At 41.4% G+C, this 21,960-nt stretch overlaps 1 protein-coding gene across 2 annotated transcripts in view; it reads left to right on the top strand.

The window, feature by feature from the left end:
- Nucleotides 1-3,451: 3,451 nt before the first annotated feature.
- The window catches only part of PHLPP2 (PH domain and leucine rich repeat protein phosphatase 2), a 71,215-nt gene continuing 52,706 nt past the window's right edge, over nt 3,452-21,960 (top strand). For both annotated transcript variants that reach the window (XM_032854018.1, XM_032854017.1), the window contains exons 1-2: nt 3,452-3,585; nt 11,311-11,579. In XM_032854018.1, the coding sequence (XP_032709909.1) occupies nt 3,487-3,585; nt 11,311-11,579 (368 nt within the window). In that variant the 5' untranslated portion in view covers nt 3,452-3,486. The remainder of the gene's footprint in view (nt 3,586-11,310; nt 11,580-21,960) is intronic.

Below are 21,960 nucleotides of genomic sequence, written 5' to 3'. Positions count from 1 at the left end.
CGGAAGCTATACGTTTTCTGTTACTTGGGTGAACCCTGATACTCCCTTGATTGAGAAGGGGGAGGGCGTGAAAGCCCCCTAAGTGAGAAGGACAAGAAGTCTCAGCATTAATCTAGTTTTTGCAGAAATGCTCTTTGGCACTGATAAGTGACATTTCTGTTATCCTATATGTGGTTTAGTTAAAATTCATCGTTTCTAATATTAAATTTAATTAACATGTTCATCTGCATGTAATTTCCTGTTAGAGGAAAATATAAAAGCTACAGTAGAAAAGATTAGCCAGTAATAGACTTCAGGCACTTAGTCAACAATACAGTGAATAGTGTTCAGAATTGAACTTCAGTCCAGAAGGACTGAATGAATTTTTATCACTTCTAAGGGTTTTCCGTGCTCTTTCCTCCCCTAGTTCAGTTGTCCCCATATTTTGAAAATACATCAAACACTGAGGCCAGGTAAATACTACCTGTTTCTTTGGAACTAAAATAAAGACTGTCTAAAACCGGGGTACCTGGGTGGTTCAGTCAGGTAAGCATCTGCCTTTGGCTCAGGTCATGAACATGGAGTCCTGGGATCAAGCCCTGTCACAGGCTCCCTGCTCAGCGGGAAGTCTGCTTCTCCCTCTGCTCCTTGTCCCACTCTTGTGCTCTCTCCCTCTCAAATAAATAAAATCTTAAAAAAGATATCTAAATTTGTTCAACTTGTGGTAAAAAGGAGAATAGGCCTAAAGATGATTTTGTGGTCATTAAAGGAGTGGGAACTAGCTATAAATAAGTGAATGTAATAAGACCTTATGGCTCTTCTACCACATTTTTTTTTTTTTAAGATTTTATTTATTTGACGGAGATCACAAGTAGACAGGCAGGCAGAGAGAGAGGAGGAAGCAGGCTCCCCGCTGAGCAGAGAGCCCAATGCGGGGCTCAATCCCAGGACCCTGGGATCATGACCTGAGCCGAAGGCAGAGGCTTTAACCCACTGAGCCACCCAGGCACCCCGTCTTCTACCACATTTTGACAAACTTTTCTTCTCCAGACTTTCTTTTGATTTTGTAGTGAGGATTAGGAAAAGCTCCTGGGATAAAGCGTGTGTGTGTGTGTGTCCTTCCCTCAGGTGGAGAGAGACGTGTGTGCAGCTGCTTATAGGAAGGATACAGAGAGGAGACAGTCATGACTTCTCTGTCTCTTGGCTTGATCTAAACAGTGATTTTTGTGTAATGATGAACCTGCAGTGAGGGCAGATGGATTTTTGCACAGAAATTCCCAGAGGATTTTATTTTTAGGGTTAGTCTCAGCTGTTTACCATTTCCAGAAATTATAGTTACATAACCCTTGGCATACATTAATGCACACTGCCTTGAACTGGGGAAGAACATGAATATGTGACCTTTGAAACAACATAAAATGTTAATGGCAGTACATGATTTGGAAAGAAAAAGGAGAATCCAGTTGGTTGATTACTGAACTGGATCTTAAAACACAAGAGACCTTTAAAGAGTTGCATTGTAAATAATTCCCTGGAACATCTGGATTGGTAGTTTTTTATTTTTTGTTTTCCTTTTGAAAGAGGTACTACTGTTTTTGATGAAGAAGTAGTAACTTTTAACATACGCTTATATTCCGAATTTATGCATTAGCCCTTATTCCATTCATTAAAACACCAATCTACCACTGCTATTCCCCAGCATGAACTCAAAATGCTGGCCCTGGGATAAAATCCTTTCCCTTCAGGTGATTAATCAATAAAAAACTTACGAGATCCGGAAAATGTAATGTATAAAACCTCAAGAAACAGGCTTTTACAAACACTTAATTCTGAACCACATTTTGGTCTTTCCACTGTCTCTCTGTCCTTTGTCAAAAGTCCAGTTCTCTCCCCATATGGGTGCCTATAATTTATACACCAGTGTTCTTGCTGGAAGAAGTTACCCAGTAAGCATGGAAATGGGATTTCAACTACTTTGAGTAGCTTCCTTGAAAGTAGTTTCAAGTATATATAGCAGACTCATAAAAGTCATTTTTAATTTTAAAATGACACAAATGAAGACTATTGGAGATCGGAGTTTTGGTATATGCAAAGTAGCTCATGTGAAGGGAGAAAGTAGTGACTAAACTTTTTGTACAGAGTCAGAATCTACAAGAGTCAGATTTTGTCCAGTAATCTGAAAGATCTCCAAGTGGTTACATATCTTATAGTAGAGAGGGGGCATGGACTGTACTGTTAGATCTCAAACTCTCTTGTCCTAAACCTATAGTTAAAATATTTTAAACATAGTTGTTATAGACCAGGCAAGCTGGAGCAGTGGATAAGGTGATACTATTTTTACCAATTCAAAGCTCGGGGAATTACTGATTTTTTGCTGCTTAATACCTCCCATGTTGCTTGAAGATTCATTAACACCTTTTTAAGAGGGAAAGCCCCCAAATCCAGAAGTCTAAAAGGTTATCCTGGGAAAATTTAAAGTAGAATTTACAAGAAGAGAACACTGAGGAATCGAGTGAATCTTAGATTTGGAAAATCAGAATTATAATGGCTATTATGGATCCCTACTAAGCACTTTGTATGCATTCACAAAATCTAGGTAATAACTGCTAGAAAGATACTAATTTCTATTTCACAGCTGAGAAACAAAGGCTCAAATCAAGTAAATTGCACAAGGGTATAGTAAGAGGTAAAGCTCAGATTTGGAATCAGGCTGCCCGACTCCAAATTTGGCTGACTGGCTAGCCACAAAGTACCGTCACTGCAGGAATTAAAATAATGAATTAGAAATTTTCTGAATTAGCCTTGCAAATAATAAAATGGCCTTAGATTATATTGCGGCTTGAGGCAGAGGAAAGAATTCTGATACTTCTACCAACGGAGGAGAAGAGGGAATTAAAATGTGGCTGGGAGGTGAGTTGACATTTTGTACATGAGGTTGGGTCGAATTTGCTAAAGAACATCGTGAACATCTCTAATAAGGAAAAGGCCTTGCTAAGGTGCATATTCTCAACAATCCATTCAGTGGCTTTGCATGTGAAAGTGACAGGCCAGTTCTGAAGCAGAAAGAGGAAACGTCTGGGAGAGGTAAGTTAGAAGAGCCACCCTCAGCGGAGGGCAGCGCTCTGTCATTATTAACAGGTGCAGACCCCCACCTGTCCCTAGTCCAGTGGGTACTTCGGAGGCGGGGATAGCAGTAAATAACCATCCCGGTGCCTCAGTCCTTCAAACCGAGGGCGGCGGGGCGGGAAGCGCAGGCCCAGGCTTGCGGAGGCTGTCGGCTCCGCCCGCGGGGTCGACACAGCAGCCCAGCCAGGATGCGGCTCGCACAGCCTGGGCCGCGCCGGGCCCGCAGCTACGCAGGTCCCGCTGGGCTGCGGGAGGGGAGGGGCGGGGCCCGGGGCGGGGCGGGCGGCCGCGAGGGGCGGGGCCGCGGGCTGCTCGCGCGCGCCGCCGAGGCTTCGCGCGCCGTCGCGCCGGCCCGGCGTCCCTGTGCAGCCTCCGCCACCCATGGGGGAGGTGGAGCCGGGGCCCGCGGGCCCGCTCGAGCCCCCGGAGCCGCCCGAAGCGCTCGCGAGCCGCCGGCCAGGCGGGATCCGGGTCCTGAAGGTGAGGCGAGCGGGCTGGGGAGAGAGCAAGGGCGGGGAGAGGCCGCCCCTGCCCCGCGCGGTGGCCGAGGCAGCCGGCGACCCCCGCGACGCGTCAGTCTGTCCGCTTCGCCGCTCGGCTGTCCCGCAGTCCGGCTGGGGGCGCCGCAGCCCCCGCCGAGGCCTTCACGCCTGGCCCCCACCGAGGCCTCGGCCGCCTCCGTCTCCCCTCCGCTGCCCATCCCTGGCCGCGCGCCACCCGCCTCGCAGGCCCACGCCTTCGGTCCGGCGTCCGCCCGGCTGCCGCCGCCCACCCGGCTCCTCCGGGACCCGGGGGCCCGCCTCGGCTGTCCTCGGCCTCGCTGGGGGCCGGCGGCCGGTCGCCAGTGGCCCGAGAGCGTGGCTGGAAGTACGCAGGGGTTTCTCCCCGGACACCTGAAGACATCACCCCAGCGGGAGGATGGCGGCGGTGATTGGCCGGGTGCTGCCGTGTGCTCTAGGCTGCGCCGGGTGGAGCGGGCCGACTCTGCCCTCGGGGCTCACCAGCGAAGTTAGGACCCGGCTCCCCGCTCCGAGGCGCCGGCCTGTAAGCTCCACCTGCCCGCCCGGACAGAGAATCCCCGGAGGAGCTTAAGCTCGGGGAATCTCTGGGCGTGTTGCAGCAGGGAGGAGGGGTTTGGCAAAAAGGGCATTCCGGTTTGCGGGAGCCGGGCTAACAATCCAGGGAGACGGTAATGGGGGAGCGATTATGCAACAGGCAGCTAGCGGGGTTTTGGGGCAGGAATTGGGGGGAGTAGGAGGAAAATGAAAGCAGATGCTGGCAAGGCGGGGAGTGGAGCCTTGAAGGGAATGACAAGAAGTTTACATGCACAAGGAATGTAGGGTCGGCAGGGGACAGTAAAGATGGTTTAAAAGGAGAGGTTCTGGGAGACTAACTGGATGGAGTTTTCTACTGGCCTGTGAAATAGTTGGAGAAGAATTTTTCTGTAGGTCAAGTATATAAACGAGATGTCCTTCTGGAGATGAAATAGAATTCCTTCTAGAGTTTTAGAAGAGGAAATCAGCAGGATTTAAAACTTGCCAGCGAGACGGAAGAGAGGAAAGAAAATTAAGAGGTTTTGATGTCTTTCAAAACTATTTTGCAACAGTGAAAATACATGATGTTAAAAATACATTAATTAATAGCTGTTAATTGGAATTAAGGGTGAGCACTGTATATTAAGATTATTTGCAAGACACTGCTAAGAGGGAAACACTGAAAAAAAAATAGATGTGAAGGATCTGGTGAATCCATCCATGAAACAACATAAAATAGAACTCCGTGAAATAGAAAACACTTTTTTTTCTGCTGTTACCTCCCAATCTTAATGCAGTGACTTAAAGCAATAACTTCTCATAGTTTACCTTTACTTCTGCATGAAGCTTGTACATATTTATTTTAACTTATTTAGCCATAAGTTTTAAGTCTTATTACTTTAAGGCCTTTAGATATTTATTTAAAACTGTAAGGTCATCAAATGTAAATTGTGAATGAGCTTTAAAAAAAATGCTGTGCTGCTCTGGCTTATCAGGAAATGGCAGGTCTGAGAGATAGGTAATGCCCTCTGGCCTAGAAGATAAACAACCTTGGCTTTTTTTTTTATAATAACTTTTTGTGGGGGAGGGAGTGAATTGTGAGATAGAAGGAATTGAGATAGGAGGCTCTTGATTCGAGGGTCCTGTCTTCCTAGACGTATGAAGTGGTCAGATTTACCACTGGTTCCCTGGGGCTCCAATCTGGGGACGGTTAGAAAGATACCAGAAATTGGTCTTGAGTATGGTACTGAGTTGGTGGTATGGGAGGCCCACAGTGCCCTTGTGTCTCTTGCTTTATTGCATATGGTCAACACTTAAGTAATCCTTGCATGTAAATGGGACTGGCTTTGGAGAATAAGTTCTGTGTGTTCTACATACAGAAGTTACGTTAAATAGCTGAGTTGTTGAATTTTGTGCTAAGTGAAACTGGAAAAGGATATCTAGGTAAAAGTCATAATCTCCTACTTGTTCTTTGAAGACCCTTTGAAAAAGGCTTATTTTATTTTGCGATGCTTTTTTACTAACTACGAAGTCATGAGCATCATTATTGTCAAATAATACAGATCTTCATAAAAAGGCTAATATAACTAAACCAGTATAATTTAGCCAGATTAGATCTCAGTCCATCAGTATGTGGTATTGAAGAGTTTGAGTCAAAATCTGCTCCCAGATTTATTTAGCAAGTTGCTAGTTAGAATGTACCCCTTTACTGTTGTTGGAATATGATATTTGTGATACTCTTAAGATTATTGGGAATACCTGTGAAGCATAGTTTTCCAGATGTTTGTGACAAGTTGGGGCTTAATTTTTTACTCAGACTGTAGAAGACATGAAGTTATAACTGAGCAGCAAGTCCCCTGAGATCCATTTTTGTCAGTACTAGTTCCAGGTTTTTATCCAAGTAATGTGTTTATATGGTTTTTTAAAAAAATCAGTGAATACCAAAATGATTTCTAATGAACGGAAATATTCTCCTTATCTCATCCCACCCTTTTGCAAAACATCCTTAATATATATATTCCTAAAGATGAGCCCATATTGTTTTAAAGTTCTAAATGCTGGAGCAAATCTCCTACGTTACAGTATTTCACATTCTCATAGAACTCAGTGAGTAGGGAGAGTTACTTGACCAGACTCTGTTTTTCCCATACATATCTTAGAGTTAATTGTATGTGGGCGTTTAATAGTTTATCACCTTGATCACAGCCCTCATATGTTATTTTCATTTTTAGAGAGTTAAAAGCTTAAGACTGAAGTGAGTACTTAATTCATGGCTTACTTTAAAGACTTGCACTTTCTGAATATAATTAAATTTTTAAAATTTTATTTATTTTTTTTTTTTTTGGAAGTGGGAGAGTATGGGGGAGGGGCAAAGGGAGAAAGAGAATCTCAAGCAGGCTCTGCTCTGGGAGACTCTGGATCTTGAAGATCATGACCTGAGCTGAAATCAGGTCAGTCGCTTAAACCAACTGAGCCACCCAGGTCCCCTATTTAAATCGGAAATGTGCTCTTTTACAGTTGTTTGATGTGAGTTGATTATAGATCTGTTCCCTTTTAGAAAAGTTTGTCCACAGATTTACATAAAAGTAAGGGAAGCAACAGAATGTTCTTAATCTAGCAGTTTCAGTGGAAAAGTGATTCTAAAAGGTGAGAGTCTATCAGCGGACCCTGATAGACTGGCCTTTCCAGCAGTTATCTGATGCTTTTCGCAGTGGAGAAGGAAGCGCTAAGTAATTCAGCAATAGCGAATAACAGCTGAACAGTCCATCTAGATTGTCACTGGAAGGCTATGCTTGCTTGGTGTCTAGGCCTTTTAAATGCCCATTGAACAGGTTTAAGGGAATGATATCTACTAAAGGTCTAACTCAACAGTTTATCTGCATGGGGTCTGGAATATATCATATAAATAGGAGATACATTCTTTGACCAACAACACATGTGTTTCAGTAAGAAATTTATAGTCTTTTTTTCCCCCCAGTGCAAAAAGTGTTTTTATTAAAGCAGAGGGACAGAACCCATGGGCAGGAAGAGCTGCCAGGGATTTATAGTCTTAAGGGAAATATAGAAACACTTTTTTTTTAAGACTTTATTTATTTGAGAGAGTATGAGCAGGGGAGGGCTAGAAGGAGATGGACAAGCAGACTCCCTGGTAGTTAGAGAGCCAGACATAGGGCTCTATTCCAGGACCCCGAGACTATGACCCCAGCCAAAGTCAGATGCTTAACCAACTGAGCCCCCCATAAATACATTTAAAAATGACTTTCAAAATTTTTTGTTCCCAAAATTTTATTTATTTATTTATTTGAGAGAGAGAGAGAGAGAGATAGCACGCACAAGCAAGGAGAATGGCAGAGGGAGAGAGAGAAGCAAGCCTGATGTGGGGCTGGATCCCAGTACCCTGGGTTCATGACCTGAGCCGAAGGCAGATGCTTAACTGATTGAGCCACCCAGGCGCCCCTAAAAATGACTTTTAAAAATCCTCCCAGAAGAAAATTCATGGATGAACTAATAAAACTTCCTGGGATTTTCTTGACTTTTCTAGGATTGAGAAGATCATTGGGCTATTATTTGACTTGAAAAAGTTTGTTTTTTTTTTTTTTTTTTAAGATTTTATTTATTTGACAGAGAGAGATCACAAGTAGGGAGAGAGAGAGGGGAAAGGAGGCTCCCTGCTGAGCAGAGATCCCGATGTGGGGCTCGATTCCAGGACCCTGAGATCACGACCTGAGCCGAAGGCAGGGGCCCAACCCACTGAGCCACCCAAAAAGTTTTTTTTAAGAAGCTTTTTGGTGGCAGGGGTGCCTGGGTGGCTCAGTGGGTTGGGCCTCTGCCTTCTGTTTGGGTCGTGATCTCAGGGTCCTGGGATCAAGCCCCACATCAGGCTTTCTGCTCGGCAGGGAGCCTGCTTCCCCCTCTATCTGCCTGCCTCTCTGCCTACTTGTGATTGCTGTCAAATAAATAAATAAATAAAATCTTTAAAAAAAAAAAGCTTTTTGGTGGTTTTGTGGTATAGTATCTACTTGCTCTCTCTTATTGGCAGGGAGCAAAATTTCTCTCCAGTCAGTGCAGTATGCAGAGCTTCTTTGTATAAATGTTGCTGTACCTTATGGAATACAGTTTTGGATGGGCCAGTTGATCTTTTCCAAAGACTAAAAAATAGGGGATATTTAAAATTAGGCAGTGATTAATTGTATTCAGTGGCTGATATTACTGAGACAAATATGATGGTCTTTGTCTTTTTAAAATAAGTACTTGAAATCCCTTTGTTAATTCTGGGATGTTCAGCTTTGAGAAAATGCTCTTGTGGTCAAGAGAGAGACCTAGTTCCTACTTGTAGCTGGGGTTTATCCTACTTATCTAAAGTTAGAATCAGTAATAATCCTTAATGGTTTTGAATAGCTATATTCAAATCCTTAATATCTGTAAAATGATGGATTTACCTGTTATCCTTAATTAATTAATTTAAATGTTATTATTATTATTATTTTTTAAAGATTTTATTTGACAGAGGGAGAGAGACAGTGAGAGAGGGAATACAAGCAGGGGGAGTGGGAGATGGAAAAGCAGGCTTCCCACTGAGCTGGGAGCCGGATGCGGGGCTCCATCCCAGGATTCTGGGATCATGACCTGAGCCGAAGGCAGATGCTTCAACTGAGCCATCCAGGCACCCTCTGTTATCCTTAATTTAAACAATGAAGCCATTCTCACTCATAATTTTCTTTCTTCCCACGTGGAAATGCCTTCTCACGTTTCCTTCACTTTTCTTTATCATCTTAGAAATTTAAATTTAGGTGCCACAATTATCCTCAAATACTTAATCTCAGTAACTACAACAGTAATATTTGCTTTATTTATAGGTATTTCTGACTTCGAATGAGGATTAGTAGCAAAAGTCTTATATTTACTTTGTGGTTGGTAAAAATATTTTAGTGTTCTCTGTAAAAAAAGGAGATTTTTCTCCTCAAGTTTTGTTCAACTTCTTGCCAGAGCAAATTGAGCTATATTACAGACTGATAATATATTCTGTGATTTCTGTGAGTTCTGCATGCCACTCAGGTATTAAGGCACTATAATAGATTCTCAGTGTAGAAGGGAGGAAGAAATATCAAATGCATGATTAAAAACCATTGTAGGGGCGCCTGGGTGGCTCAGTGGGTTGGGCCTCTGCCTTCGGCTCAGGTCATGATCTCGGGGTCCTGGGATCGAGCCCCACATTGGGCTCTCTGCTCAGCGGGGAGTTTGCTCCCCTTCCTCTCTCTCTGTCTGCCTCTCTGCCTACTTGTGATCTCTGTCAAATAAATAAATAAAATCTTTAAAAAAAAACCCCACTGTAACCCCCAAAGGACTAGAAGACATACATTCAAGATGAAGAGGTTCTCCTATGAAGAGAGTAGAGTCACTAATTCTAGCTGTCCAGAGAAAATGGGGATGGGATACATGGAAGGCTCCATATGGAACACGAGAGGGTGATGTGAGTAGAGTTTTGAAGTCCATCTAGTCAGATGGGCAAGACGGGGAAGGACATTTCAGACAAGTCACAGAATTTTGCACTCAGGATGTGTTTAGGGGAGTTACAAGAAGCTGGGTATGACTGAAACAGTGACAGGTAACAGAGAATGATGCTAGAGAGGTATGGCAGTGTGTTAATGGAAATGCCTTTATATCAAGGAACAGGGGCACCTGGGTGGCTCCATCAGTTAAGCATGCGACTCTTGATTTCAGCTCAGGTCATGATCTCAGGGTTGTGAGATGGGGCTACAGGTGTAGGGCTCCCTACTCAGCAGTGAGTCTGTTTGTCCTTCTCCCTCCTCTTTCCTGCCATGCCCTTCCACCTCCCTCCTCTCTCTCTCTCTCTCTCAAATAATTTCATAAATAAAACCTTTTTTTTTTTTTTAATTTTATTTATTTATTTGTCAGAGAGAGAGAGGGAGAGAGAGCGAGCACAGGCAGACAGAGTGGCAGGCAGAGGCAGAGGGAGAAGCAGGTTTCCTGACGAGCAAGGAGCCTGATGCGGGACTCGATCCCAGGACGCTGGGATCATGACCTGAGCCGAAGGCAGCTGCTTAACCAACTGAGCCACCCAGGCATCCCTCATAAATAAAATCTTAAAAAAGGGAACAGAACTGGCCCGTCATGAAAATAGAGTAAGTCACTATTGATCTTTAGAGATTTGTCATGTTGCTGTAGCATTTGTTTTTGCTTTGAAGTAACCACCGTATGTGTGAATTTCACATACCTAAATTATCAAACGTATCACTAATTTTTTGGAAACATTAGAACAGAAAGAATATTTGTGCAACATTGTGTTATTTGTGATATGAGGCAGAGGGTCAGGACGCTAGAGAAACTTCAGTTTGCACTGTAGAGACATAAACAAAAATGTTTAATGCGGGATTGTTTCTAAAAGTGAAAAAATTAGAAACTAAATGCCATCAGCAGGAGAATGGAAAAATTGCAGTGTATTCATATAATGAGATACTACTTAAATGAATGAGCTGGGCGTATTAGCGTGACCAGTGTTGAACCAAATAAAAAAAATGTCAGTGTGAAACAATGTTAGGAAAAAAAAAAAAAAGAAACAAGTATGTTAGGATTTAAAGTTCTAAATCATGGAAAACAATTGTATTCAGTTATAGATATGTACAAATATGGCAGACATAAAAATGCACGGACTGGCGAATAGGAAGTACACCAGAGTGTTTCTGGGGAGAGAGGGAAGGAAATGGGATTGAAGTGGGGTATCAGGTGACTTCAGCTGTGTATGTATGTGTGTGTGTATATATATATATATGTATATATTCTTATATGTGTGTAAGACATGTAAGTCTTAGATGTAAGAATGTATGTTCTTTAGAATAAGGATCTGAAATAAATATGACAGAATATTAAAATCTGTGGAAAGTAGGTAGTAGGTACACAGATAATTTTATTATTCTTACATTTTTATGAAAACGTAAGAAAAAGAAAAAGTCAGACAGAGTGACGGACAGGCCACGAACAGCTGGCAGGAGAGGAAATTGTTTTCCAGCTTAGGAATGGGCCGTTTGTGGAAGGCCCCAAGGCCGGGTGGTGCGGTCGGTGAATAGAGAGTGGAAGGGTGGGGTGAGGCCCGAACGTGGCGAACTCAGCCAGACTTTCTAGCTAATAATTTCTTTCTCTTGATGTTTTTTAGAGAAATATGAAACGCAATGGGAGCAGGAATTGTTTGAATAGGCGGAGTAGGTTTGGTTCTCGAGAAAGAGACTGGCTGAGAGAAGATGTCAGGAGAGGTTGTGTGTACCTGTACGGAGCGGACTCGACCACTGCCACCGCCAGCGCTTCTGCCTCCGCCTCCTCCGACTTGCATCTGGTTCTGTGCACTGTGGAGACGCCAGCATCAGAGATCTGTGCTGGAGAGGGAAGGGAAAGTCTTTATTTACAGCTTCATGGGGACCTGGTCAGGTGAGGTCTGAGTTTTACCCCTCTAACTCCATTATAGTGTAAATAATCTGTGTTTCTGCTTGGAAGTGGGCTGTAGGATTTGACTGGTGCTTAGAACTGACAATGATTGTGGGATCACTTGGCTTGAAATAAGATTTGTGTTTGGAATGGTGAAATTATTATTTTTGAATTTAAAAGCAGTGCATGAAGGAAAATTTGATGGTTACTTCATTTGGATTACACCACAGGTCAGATATCCAAATTTAAAATAAGTATTTTGTTTTTTAAGATTTTATTTATTTATTTGACAGAGATCACAAGTAGGCAGAGAGGCAGGCAGAGAGAGGGGGAAGCAGGCTCCCTGCTGAGCAGAGAGCCCCATGTGGGGCTCGATCCCAGGACCCTGAGATCATGACCTGAGCGGAGGCAGAGGCTTTAACCCACTGAGCCACCCAGGCGCCCCTAAAATAATATTTTAAAGTCGTTTAAAAAAATAGGGGCACCTGGGTGGCTTCGTCAGTTAAGCGTCTGACTCTTGATTTTAGTCAGGTCTCCATCTCAGGGTTATGAATGTAAATAGAATGAAATTGAAATGTATAGAAGGAAATAGAATGAGAAGGATATATGCTCATGCATAAATATGTTTATATGTAAATTTTAAAATTAATGGTGCTATATGCAGCACATTATTCTTTTTAAGATTTTTTTTTTTAAAGATTTTATTTATTTATTTGACAGATCACAAGTAGGTAGAGAGGCTGGGGGTGGGGGTGGGGCTGAACAGAGAGCCCCATGCTGGGACCCTGAGATCATGACCTGAGCTGAAGACAGAGGCTTAACCCACTGAGCCACCCAGGCGCCCCTATGCAGCACATTATTGACTTGAAATCTTTTAGAGATCTTTCCATATTAATATTTATGTAATTTTCATTTATTTAATGGCTGTATAATACTCTGTTTCATGAGTCTACCATCGTTTTAGCCGATCTGCTATTAAGGGACATTCGCATTGTGAGCAGTTTTTCACTTCTGCAAGTGGTGTTGTAGTGAATATCCTTTTACCTATGATATCTCTTCTGTGTACAAGTAATCTGTTGGATGAACTCCTAGAAGTGGGATTGCTGGTCAAAGGCTATATGCATTTATAATTTTGATGCATATTTTCAGATTTCTCTTCATAGAAGTTAAACTTCAACAAGTAATATAAAAGTAAGCCTATTTTCCCCTTAGTTTCTCCAGAACATGTTAGCATTAAATTTTATATATAAGTATAGACACATACCCATGCATGAGTACATACTTGCTTGTGAGTAGAAATGATTGTCACTGGTTTTTAGATTAGGGAATTGCAAAGTTAGCATTCCAAAGACGAATCTTTTGTCAAGCCTAATGACTTAGATTTTTGCAAATCTGATAGAATTTTGTTATTTTTGTCATTTTAATTTTCATTTATCTTAATGAATGAAGTAGAGCATATTTTCGTAGGTTCAGGTGCCATTTGTGTTTCTTTAAAATCTTTTATATGAATGTGAAGGAGAGTATTCTCAGAATCTTTTACTGTGCTTATGAACTCTTTGCTTCAATTAGAAAGAAAATGACTATTAGTTCTTTGAATTAGATGTCAAATAAGAGTTTAAAGTGACTGACCTTTCTCTCCTCCCTCTTCCCTGTAATAAATAAATGTCTTGAAACAATTCAGAGCCGTAGACTCAGTACTCTTGAAAGTGAGAAAGGAAGCTCCCACTTACACCTCAGAATGTGATAATAATAGTAACACCTTCAGCTGAGCTAAAAATTGATGTCATTTTAAAAGTCTAAATTGAGGTTTACTATGTGTTCCTTTCAGGATTTGGACTAATTCCTGAAAAAGTAGATTAGCATTTGAATGTTTTCCTTGTTCACTAGTTAACTACATTTCCTAAATCTATTTGCAAAACGAAAGGATCAGACTGGGTGATCCTTAGGCTTTTCTAAATCTTAACACTGATTCTGATCTAATTTTATCAGGTGGAAAGCCTTGACCTACATTATAGCTGGTAGTGATTGATGGAGTTCGTGTATTTAAGCCTAAGACCTACTCAGTTGTATACTAATGTATTTGTATAGAGAGGTACGAGAAATGTGGAGAAACCCCCACCTGAATTAGCTTGCTACTACTAGTTGTGTAGTGAAGAATCCACATGTGAAATAATATACTTTAGTGAATCTAAATTACTTAAAATGGAGAGTGGCCTTGATAATTTTGTAATGAAATAGGTCTTCATAGATCTAATTGGTTAGAAAATAATGGAAATACTATTGAACTGCCATTGGAAAGAATGAGTATGTTTTCATTGCTTGGAGCAGCTTAAGAGGTGTCACTCAGCCAAAGAATGACACCTCTGGTGATGATGGTAGATTTGGGCTGACATCATGCTTTTTTTGCCAGTCCTCTGTGCTTAGTTCTTTATGTACATATTCTCATTAAATCCTCAGAGTAGATCCAAAGGTGGTAGCATCCTTTCTTTCAGATGAGGGAAAGTGAGGCTTTGCAAGAGGTCCGGTAACCTGTTCAAGGTCAGGCAGGTACTGCCAGGCAGTTGGAATGTCTCATTGAAAGTAGGTGGTGGACTTTGTTCCAGGAAAGGCCCTCCTGGAGACGAAATGGTGCTATTTAATCATACTTAAAGATCTTTTTTAGATATCTTACTCAACTGTTACTGCTTGAGTTCAGTCTTCTGTTATCTAATCGGAGGAATAGGTACTTTCTTTGTAATAGCCCATGAGATAGTTGACAATCTCAGGCGCTATCTTTTTTTTTTCTCTTTACTGGATTGTAACATGTAGTCACTGTAGAAATTCTGGCAAATGAAAAAGTATAAAGAGAAATAATCTTCAGTGCTTGTGCTTTTTGTAGAGTACCTCATTTAATCCTCACAATGATCTTGGGAGGTAGGGTACTATTTTCATTTCATCGATCAAGAAAATGAGGCTTAAAAAGGTTCAGCCTCTCACCTAAGATCACTTGTGGGGTGTCAGGGGGGGCACCAAACGTGGGGCACTCAGATCAGGTAGAGGCCGGCAGTGCTGGTGGTGAAAGAATTCACCCCAAACAGAATAAAAGAGATAAAAGTTTATTGAATACACGGCAAGGAAGCAGTGAGCAGACTAGCAAAGGAGAGGCTGTCTGCCACAAGGCCGTGGTGAGGGGCCACAGGTATAGGGTGGAGTGAGTATGGAGACAAATGGAATTTTCCCTTTTTTGTTGATCTTAGGAGCTGTGCCTGGTTGTAATTGTTCATTTAGGGCCTATGGTTATTTCAGGGTGGGTCACTTAATGAGCTTAGACATCGGTTTTAATCTCTACAGGAAATTACATTTTACAGAAATGCTACTATAACTTATTTAAAAATTGAGAAATAATAGGCAGTGATGATTTAGAGCTTGGATTCTGGAACCAGAGTGTGTGGGTTCAAATCCTGGCTCTGACAGTCACTATGCAAGTTGTATGATACTCTCTATGCCTTAATTTACTAATGTGTAAAATGAAGGATGATTCTATTTACATTATAGAGCTGTCATGATTAAAATTAATTACACCTTATGAAGATCAAATAAATTAATACTTGTAAAGTAGTGCTTTTTTTTTTAAAAGATTTTATTTATTCATTTATTGGAGAGAGAGAGAGAGCACAAGCAAGCAGAGAGAGAGAGGAGGAAGCAGGCTCTCCGCTGAGCAGAGAGCCCGATGCGGGGCTCGATCCCAGGACCCTGAGGTCATGACCTGAGCCGAAGACAGAGGCTTTAACCCACTGAGCCACCCAGGTGCCCCTAAAGTAGTGCTTCTTAAACTCTAATGTTCACCTGGGAGCTTGTTAAGTTATAGATTCTGCTTCAGAAGGTCTGGGATGGGGCCTGAGATTGTGTATTAAGCTCCTAAGTGATGTGCCTCACTTAGAGTGGAAAGGAAGTAAAGTGTTTATGTCTGTCACCCAGTCTGTGACACCCAGTAAGTGCTCAGTGAGTATTACCTACTTGGTTTGTTTCAAATTACTCAACTCTTAGAAGTGGTGTTGTGATGACTAAACCTTAGCTCATGAATCCTTATATTGTTTTGTTTTGTTTTTTAAAAGATTTTATTTATTTATTTGACAGAGAGAGACACAGCAAGAGAGGGAACACAAGCAGGGGGAGTGGAAGAGGGAGAAGCAGGCTTCCTGCTGAGCAGTGAGCCCGAAGCAAAGTGGGGGCTCAATCCCAGGACCCTGGGACCATGACCTGAGCTGAAGGCAGACGCTTAACGACTGAGCCACCCAGACACACCAGAATCCTTATATTGTTGATCTCCCTAGGCTCCACGCTAGAAATGGGATTGCTGGGTCGAAAATTACCGTGTGTTTTTTCTAAACCATCCATGACTTCCTTCTTTCCATACTCTTTTTTCAGTCACGGATTTGTCACTTCAGTAAAACTGAAGATTACTAATTTATAGAATTGTAGCACTTGAAGAAACCTGAAAGAGATCATCTACTAAGGAAACAAAGTGTACCCAAATTAACGACCCCCCCCCCGCCCTCTCCATTCAGAAATATATGTGGGGGCAGTGTTTGCTGGTTGTCAGAACTATTAGGGAGAGTTACCACCATTTAGGGGGAAGGGCCAGAAAGGCTTAATGTTCTCAGTATGCGGGATAGACTTGTACAACCAAGAATTGTCTTGCCCAAAAGACCAGTAACTTCCTAGTGGGAATAACTGAGAGCATTTCCCTTTGTTTCATAAATGTGAAACTGAGGCCTGGAGAGGGCTGGTGGATAGCACGTTCTGGCTGCTGCCTGGTCTGCCGCTGTCCCATTTCATTGCTCTTACATGATGACACTTGGTTTGTCTTTTTTATTGAACCGTTTAAGTGAGAACTGACTCACTAGTGAAGTTTAGTGTAGTCATTGCCTTCTGCCTGAAAAGTTGTAACAAGATCATTTATGACAAAGTGGAGTGCCCCTTGGCTCATGATCATATATTTACTTTTATTCTTAGTCATCAAATTGAGTAAGATTTCTGTGTTTGATAGACTATCTTTTTAAGATAAGTTAGGAGGCAGTAAGATGTTTATAACAGAAAATACCCTTGGGGTTTGGGATCCTGCATTTTGATTACTTTTCTGTCACTGACTTGCTGGGTGACCTTGTACAGGTCACTAAAACCTTGTTTACCATATTTTGGTGGTGTGAAAGTAGTGTGAACAGTTCTCTTTCAGGATACATACTGAGCTGATTACTGCTGAGGAAGGAAAAGATTAGTTTTGTTTTTTGCTTCATTTTTCTGTGCTATTTTAAAACTTAAAAATTATCTGTTATACATTAATTCATTTTTGTTTTGTTTTTGTTTTTACATCATAATACTGCTGATATCAGCTTGTGTTCTATAGTTGTTGATGGGTCATAGTTTAATTGGCAATTTTTTTTCTTTCATAATGGTTATTATGATATCATTTGGTTTACTGCAGTACAATTCTGGTACTAACCACCCAGACCTTTCACACACTTCACAAGTTAAAGACCATGGTCCACAGTAAGACTGCTGTTCAGATTCTAGCCACACTTCTAACCAACTGGATAAAAATTTGGGAGTTCCCATGACCCTTTTAGGTTTAATAATAGTAGAATGATTCAGACTCAAGAATGTGTTCTACTTATGATTACAGTTTTAGTAAAGGATAGTAAAGGGTACAAATCAGAACTAGCCAAATAAAGAGACACATAGGGTGAGGGAGGTCTGGGAGGGTCATGAACATAGAACTTTCATGCCCTCACCCTTGTCATCCTCTCACCATGTCTCCTCTTGTCACTTACCAGAAAGATCCATGGAACTTCAGTACATGTTTTTATTAGCATTTCATTGGGTAGGCTTGATTGGTTCATTGACCTCATGCTTGGCCTTCAGTCTCCAGCCATGTTTTCCTTCCCTACAGTCAGGCTAGCTCCAAACCCCAGCCTTTTCTTCACTTGGTTGGTCTTTATGGTGACCAGCCCGCATCTTGAGTCATCTCATCTGTGAGGGGTGATGCCAGGGGCTCAAGAATGACTAAGACACTCCTATTATTCAGGAAATTCCAAGGCTTTAGAATCTCCCCCCAAGAATCAGGGATGGAAGACTAGTGTAAGATTCTGTATTATACAATGATGCACACAAAGGTAGTGTATCTTTCAAATGACATATTAGCCTGGAATACAATAATTTTTTTTAAAGATTTTACTTATTTATTTGACAGATAGAGAGCACAAGTAGGCAGAGAGGCAGGCAGAAAGAAGAGGAAGCAGGCTCTCTACCGAGCAGAGCCTGACATAGGGCTTGATCCCAGGACCCTGAGATCATGATCTGAGCCGAAGGCAGAGGTTTTAACCCACTGAGCCACCCAGGCGCCCCATAGCCTGGAATACAATAATTTTAAAACATAACTCTTTTGGTTCTTTGGTGTAAGTTAACATATGAAGTGTTTTGAGCTCTCTTCTGGATAGATTATTTTAACTATATAAAATAATGTGGTTTACCCAAAAGAAACTAGGATTTTTATTGAAACCAGCACACCTTGATGCCACTATGTACTCATTGTGTGATTCTGAATCTCACTTTCCTTATTTGCAAAACAGACATAACTTTATAAAACGTTAAGCACTTTTCAGCATAGAGTCAGGCATGGAGTAGACATTCATTGAAGTATCCTTAGTATTGCTGTTTGTATTAGTATTATCTGTATTATTAATTTTTTTTTAAAGATTTTATTTATTTGACAGACAGAGATCACAAGTAGGCAGAGAGGCAGGCAGAGAGTGAGGAGGAAGCAGGCTCCCCGCCGAGCAGAGAGCCCGATGTGGGGCTCGATCCCAGGACCCTGAGATCATGACCTGAGCCGAAGGCAGAGGCTTTAACCCACTGAGCCACCCAGGCGCCCCTGTATTATTAATCTTAACATTTGCAGATTTTACCTCTATAGGTAGCTAGAGATTGAGTTGTTGTTCTTGTTCTTTTTTTTTTTTTTAAATTTTATTTATTTATTTGACAGAATGAGAGAGAGCACAATCAGGGAGAATGGGAGAGGGAGAAATGGGCTCTCCGCCAACCATGGAGCCGGACGCAGGGACTCGATCCCAAGTCCCCAGGATCATGACTTTCTTTAGGTGGGAATGTATAAACAGGGTTTCAAAGTCTACAGAGCCCCTTTTGGAAGGAAATTTGATCATGTAAAAAATGCAGAATTAGGATGTTTCCATTTCTCTTGATTTTCTAGACAGAAATTGAAAAATGGAGCTGGTGAGATTTAACCTGAATATATCATTTCTTGGTCTTGGCTATGTGATCATTATATGGAATTATGATATTTAAGTACATCGAACTCTGTATCTAAAAATAATAGCAGAATTTACATTTATATTAGGAGGGTGTCTTGGATACCTCATAGACCCTTGAGTTCGGAAAGACCCTAAAGATCATCTGGCCCAATCTGATTCTTTAATTTTAATTTTTATTTATTTATGTATTTATTTTTTAAAAGATTTTGTTTATTTACTTGACAGATAGAGATCACAAGTAGGCAGAGAGGCAGGCAGAGGTGGGGGGTGGGGGGAGCAGGCTCCCTGCTGAGCAGAGAGCCCTATGCGGGGCTTGATCCCAGGACCCTAAGATCATGACCTAAGCCGAAGGCAGAGACTTTAACCCACTGAGCCACCCAGGCGCCCCTTTAATTTTTTATTTTTTTAAGTAGGCTCCACACGCACCGTGGAGCCCAGTGTAGAGCCTGAACTCACAACCCTGAGATCAAGAGTCGGACACATAACTGACTGAGCCACCCAAATGTGCCTCAACCTGATTCTTTCAGGAGACTCTTATCTAAAATTCCTGTGACAGGTGGTTCTCTAGCCTTCCATGAGCTATTTTGAGAATCAGTCTCTTTCATTATTGGTCATCTCTAATTATTAAAGTTCTTCCTCATTTTTGATCCAGGTTTACCTGTGCAGCTTTTCATTGTTCCTAATTCCATTCTTTGGAGTGATCCAGAATAAGTCTAATCCTTCTTGACAGTGGAAGAGAGAGATAGCTCTTTATGCCTTTGTCTTCAAGTTAATCCTTCAGTGTTCAGGTTACATGGCTAATTGACCGCTCCAGAATACAGCTTATAAGAAGTCCTTCTTACAGGGATGCCTGGGTGGCTCAGTCAGTTAAGTGTCTGCCTTCGGCTTAGGTCATGATCCCAGGATCCTGGGACTGAGTCCCACGTTGGGGTTTCTGCTCAGTGGGGAGCCTGCTTCTCCCTCTGCCTGCCACTCCCCCTGCTTGTGCTCGCTCACTTTCTCACTCTCGCTCTCTCTCTGAAAAATAAATAAATAAAATCTTAAAAAAAAAAAAAAAAGAAGTCCCTCTTACAATACATCCTCCTTAGAAGAATTCTACCACTGTACTGGGAAAGTGCTTAATATCACTGTAATCCTTTGTGAATTTTTATTTTGTTTGACTAGAGATTGGTTGTAATTGATGATGTTTTTATTCTGAAAAGTTAATTTTTTGTTTCTATTAAATTCAGTATTTATTTGTCTTTGTAGGGTTTTAATTCTTGGTCATACCTCATGTAGTAGTTCTGAGTTTATGGATAAAAGTCTGCACTGAGCAGTCGGGAGGGGCCAAGTAGTTGTTTTATTTTTGTTTATTTTTGTGCTCATCAGTATGATTTATATTCCTAAATTATCATTTTTTGTGGGCTGTTCTGATTGGATGGGGGCTGGTGGTGTGGCCAGTGGAAGAAGTCATGCAAGGCAGAGCAAAAGAGGTAGAAGTTTATTGAGTACGCTGCAGTGAAGTAGTAGGCCGGACAGCAAAGGAGAGACTGCCACAGGTGATGGGCAGAAGTTGTAGTTATAGGTTGGAATGAGGGAATATGAGACGTATGGAATTTTACCTTTTTTGGTGATCTTAAGAAGTATGCCTGCTTATAAGTGACTATGGTCGATCAGGGCCTGTGGCTTGATGAGAGCCTGTTAGTGTCAGCTTGGTAGTTGCTGTGGGCCCTTTTGCCTTGCTCAAGTTTCCATTGCTGAGGCCTGTTGCCTGAAAGTAGTCTCTACAATTTTGGTAGTTGTTTACATTCAGCTTTGTAGTATTACTATTTTCATGTTAGTTTTACTTAAATCTTATTGCCAATAGTATTTTCTACTCCTTTCACCATAAAACACAGATGTCCTTCATATCTTTTTGCAGTGATGGGAGGTGTATCATGTTTCTTGTAATTAATACAATTCTTAAGTTTTCTATTTATTTATTTATTTTAAAGATTTTATTTATTCATTTGAGACAGAGAGAGCCCAAGGAGGGGGAGAGGCAGAGGCAGAGGGAGAGGGAGAAGCAGACTCTCTGCTCAGCAAGGCTCAATCCCAGAACCCTGGATAATGACCTGAGCTGAAGGCAGAAGCTTAACCAACTGAGCCACCCAGGTTCCCCTCTTTTTTTTTTTTTTTTTTTTAAGATTTTATTTTTAAGTAATCTCTACACGCAATATGGGACTCAAACTGATGGCCCTGAGGTCAAGTATCACACACTCTACTAACTGAGCCAGCCAGGCGTTCCTAAGATTGAATCCTTTTAAGACATAAAGACGAATGGCCCTTTAAAAGATTTAATCTTTTTATGAGAGAGAGAGAAGAAGATAGCATGAATGTGATTAGGGGGAGGAGCAGAGGGAGAGGGAGAAGCAGACTCCCTGCTGAGCAGGGATCCTGACTCGTGGGACCCTGAGATCATGACGAGCCAAAGGCAGATGCTTATCCCACTGAGCTACCCAGGCACTCCTCTTCAAGACCTTTTGAGCACACATGTGGTGGTTTCCTATACTTGTTTCTTGGTTATTGTTTCAGATGGGGGAGATAATTCTGTTTTTATTCTAATTAAATAAAATTTCTAATTTAAAATTAAAATTCTAAGAATTTTTTTGCGTAAGTCATCAGTGTGTTATTAAATACTATTATATATAAGATGTTTTGCTGAACACTTTAGTTACTATATAATATCTTGTAAGTAAGTATATTTAATAACAACTCGGTGAGTTAAGTACTATTGTATTCCCATTATACTGATGAGGAATTTAAGACAGGTTGAATAAATTGTCCAAGGGCACACAGCTGATAAATAAATGGCAGAACTAAGACTAAACCCAGGCAGTCTGACTTTTGGAGCCTATACTCTTAGTGACTGTATTGATTTATAACTATTTGCTTTCTGATAAAACAATTGTAAAAGGGCTGTCTTGTGTTATTACTGATGTAGTCCCTTCTATCAAAATATGCCTGGAAGGTTTTTGTTTTATATATATATATATATATATATATATATATATATATATATATATATTTTAAAGATATTATTTGTTCATTTGACAGAG

The sequence above is a fragment of the Lontra canadensis genome, unplaced genomic scaffold, assembly GCF_010015895.1.
Source record: "Lontra canadensis isolate GAN:19392208 unplaced genomic scaffold, GSC_riverotter_1.0 scaffold8, whole genome shotgun sequence".
Classification (NCBI taxonomy): domain Eukaryota; kingdom Metazoa; phylum Chordata; class Mammalia; order Carnivora; family Mustelidae; genus Lontra; species Lontra canadensis.
Note: the sequence above shows the minus strand (reverse complement) of the source record. Positions and strands in the feature narration are given on the sequence as shown.